We start from the raw sequence: 2,500 nt of genomic DNA, 5'->3' as shown, positions 1-2,500 counted from the left end.
AACGAGTCTGGAACCGGTAGTTGATTGGGGGACCAGACCTCCATCAGAAAAGGGGTTTCGAAATATTCAAATGAAACGTTTAATTCCTAACGCTATTTCCCTCCTCTCCAGTTTTGATTTGAAGTATAGCAAATTAATATTATGTATCCTTTCCTTGGTATCTCCCCGCTTCGAAGTGTCCAGGGAAAGTGAAAAAGGGGCACATGATATGAAGAAAGGGAACTGGCAACTTAGGATCGTAAGGGTTAACTGCCCGTCTCCCTGGATGGTGATGTATATAAACAGCAAACCTCGTCCTGTGGTTGTTATTCTACAGATCTGTCAGCAGAATCAGCTCAGACTATACAAAGAGGTAAGGGAAGGTAGTTACGTTTTGCTGGGATGAAGGAAACTGCATTGATGTTAGATTAATAGTGTTTAGGCATTGTTATAATGTGGGAAGCAGTTTAACAACTAGGAGAACAGTATGTCCAGTCTCATGACAATACCACTTTTTATTATATATATATATATATATATATATATATATATATATATATATATATATATTTTTTTTTTTTTATCAAATAATTTTATCAGTTATATATAGGTGTGGGCAAAGGCCATGGATGTCGGATGGAAACCCATTTATATATATTTTGCTTAGTAAGACTAAGAGTGAATATCTACTGAAACTTCAATGCCCATCTTTCACTGTAAAAAATCTACATTAATGTTGCCTCCGTTCCAACGTTTGATAAATGCATTTTGTTCTCATTTTCATGTACAGCTTTCATGAAAAAAGTGTAATATTGGTGCTCTAGGTCCTGTTCAATTATTATAATTATAATGATAGTAATAGTTATCACCATAATTCTATTTAAATACACTCTCGTAGATTTTTTTTTTACATCAGAGTATTCATTATTGTCAAATGTATTATTATCATCATTATTATAATTACAGAGGCAATGATTACCATAATTCATAAAGGTAATGACCATACTATTACTAATGGTAACACCTATAAAGTCTTAACTACAGGCTACAGCGTGCATTTTGATGGTGTTGAAAAAAGGCATTTGGAAGCCTGTCACTCGCCTTTCTGCTCCAAAGCATGGTATTATTTTTTGTGTCTGGCTTGAGGTTTATCGTACAGGTCAGTCGTCGTTTGATCTTTGTTGCGGAAGGACCATGCAGACTCACAAATGTATATTACTTGTACTGTTAAACTGGAGGTTGGTCATGTTTACCAACATTACATTTTATATAAGATATAAAAAATCTACCATACTTCACAAGATTTGTATGTCTCCAATGCTCTACCATATTCCAACCCTCAACTGCAGCAGCATACTTAATCACAGCACCAACACAACCACACTATTTCTCTTAGTATTTTGCCACACCGCCACTCAGCTATACACTCCAGTACCCAAATACATTCCATCACGTTACGATGCTTTCCTTCCAATCACATAACCCTGCTACGTTCCAGCATTCTGCCACTCTCCCTTACACTCAAACATTCTATCACACTCTACTATACTGCTGCACTCCACCTATATACCCACTCCAGCATTCTTCCACAATTCAACACTAAACTATACTTGACACTAACACACAGGACCACTCAACGACCTGCACTCTCACACCAGCTTTCTACACACTCCACCACACTTCAGACTACCACATACAGCCACCCAAGCGCCCTTCACTTGACCGCACTTTCACACCAGCTTTCTACACACTCTAACACACTTCGCACTACTGATGTACAAGGGTGTAGCAGTAGCGTGTGTCCAGACTACACGGGCCGCAGCATCACGTAATGCTCCAGAGCGTAAGCAACATCCCAATACGTAATTATATTAAAGCGAATCAAAGACGATATTCCCTACCGCTGCGTAATCATTCTCTTAATATATTCTGTATATTTCCTAAACATCCAGTGATATCTTCTCTAACGAAATCATTATTTTCCCGTCACCTAAATAGTTTTTATCATATTTCCTGGCCATTTTATTTCTTTCCAACCACCGTGTCACCGTACTAAACCGTCCCAATGATTTTGTTTCTATCAGCTCGATGGCTTAGTGTTCAAAGATGCCCTTGTACTGATCCAGCGTTCAGGAGTTCGAGCCCCTTTGGTGCCGCGAGTGATTAGAACCCAGGCTATTTGTAGCACATAGAGGAAGGTGATAATTATAGAATCTTGGTGGTCGATGCTATGGGGGTCATTCAGCGTGGGCTTGCTTATTTATACTTTATTGTTTATTTTCTTTTTCTCTTTCTGTTAGTGTTCCTAGTAATTTCGACTCCCTCCCCAGGACTCGAATTTTAACCTCTTTCGACCAAATTAGTCGATAATTCCCAATACCAGTAAAAAAGAGGAAATTCATTAGTTATATCTTCACATCTTGTTACTCTCTTTTCTCACAGCCATCCTGTTACTCTTCCTTGGACATCCTATTACTTTCCCTTGTACTTCCTAATCCCCCTTTTCCTGTCCAGCCTACTA

The 2,500-nt window shown here is 38.4% G+C and overlaps 1 protein-coding gene across 1 annotated transcript in view; it reads left to right on the top strand.

Annotated features, from left to right (window-relative positions):
• The window catches only part of LOC119568177, a 3,162-nt gene that overhangs the window by 62 nt on the left and 600 nt on the right, over positions 1–2,500 (top strand). Inside the window, exon 1 of the mRNA XM_037916594.1 lies at positions 1–352. This exon is cut by the window's left edge and continues 62 nt beyond it. Within this exon, the coding sequence (XP_037772522.1) occupies positions 1–352 (352 nt within the window). The remainder of the gene's footprint in view (positions 353–2,500) is intronic.

This window comes from Penaeus monodon, chromosome 43 (genome assembly GCF_015228065.2).
Source record: "Penaeus monodon isolate SGIC_2016 chromosome 43, NSTDA_Pmon_1, whole genome shotgun sequence".
In the NCBI taxonomy this organism is placed as follows: domain Eukaryota; kingdom Metazoa; phylum Arthropoda; class Malacostraca; order Decapoda; family Penaeidae; genus Penaeus; species Penaeus monodon.
Note: the sequence above shows the minus strand (reverse complement) of the source record. Positions and strands in the feature narration are given on the sequence as shown.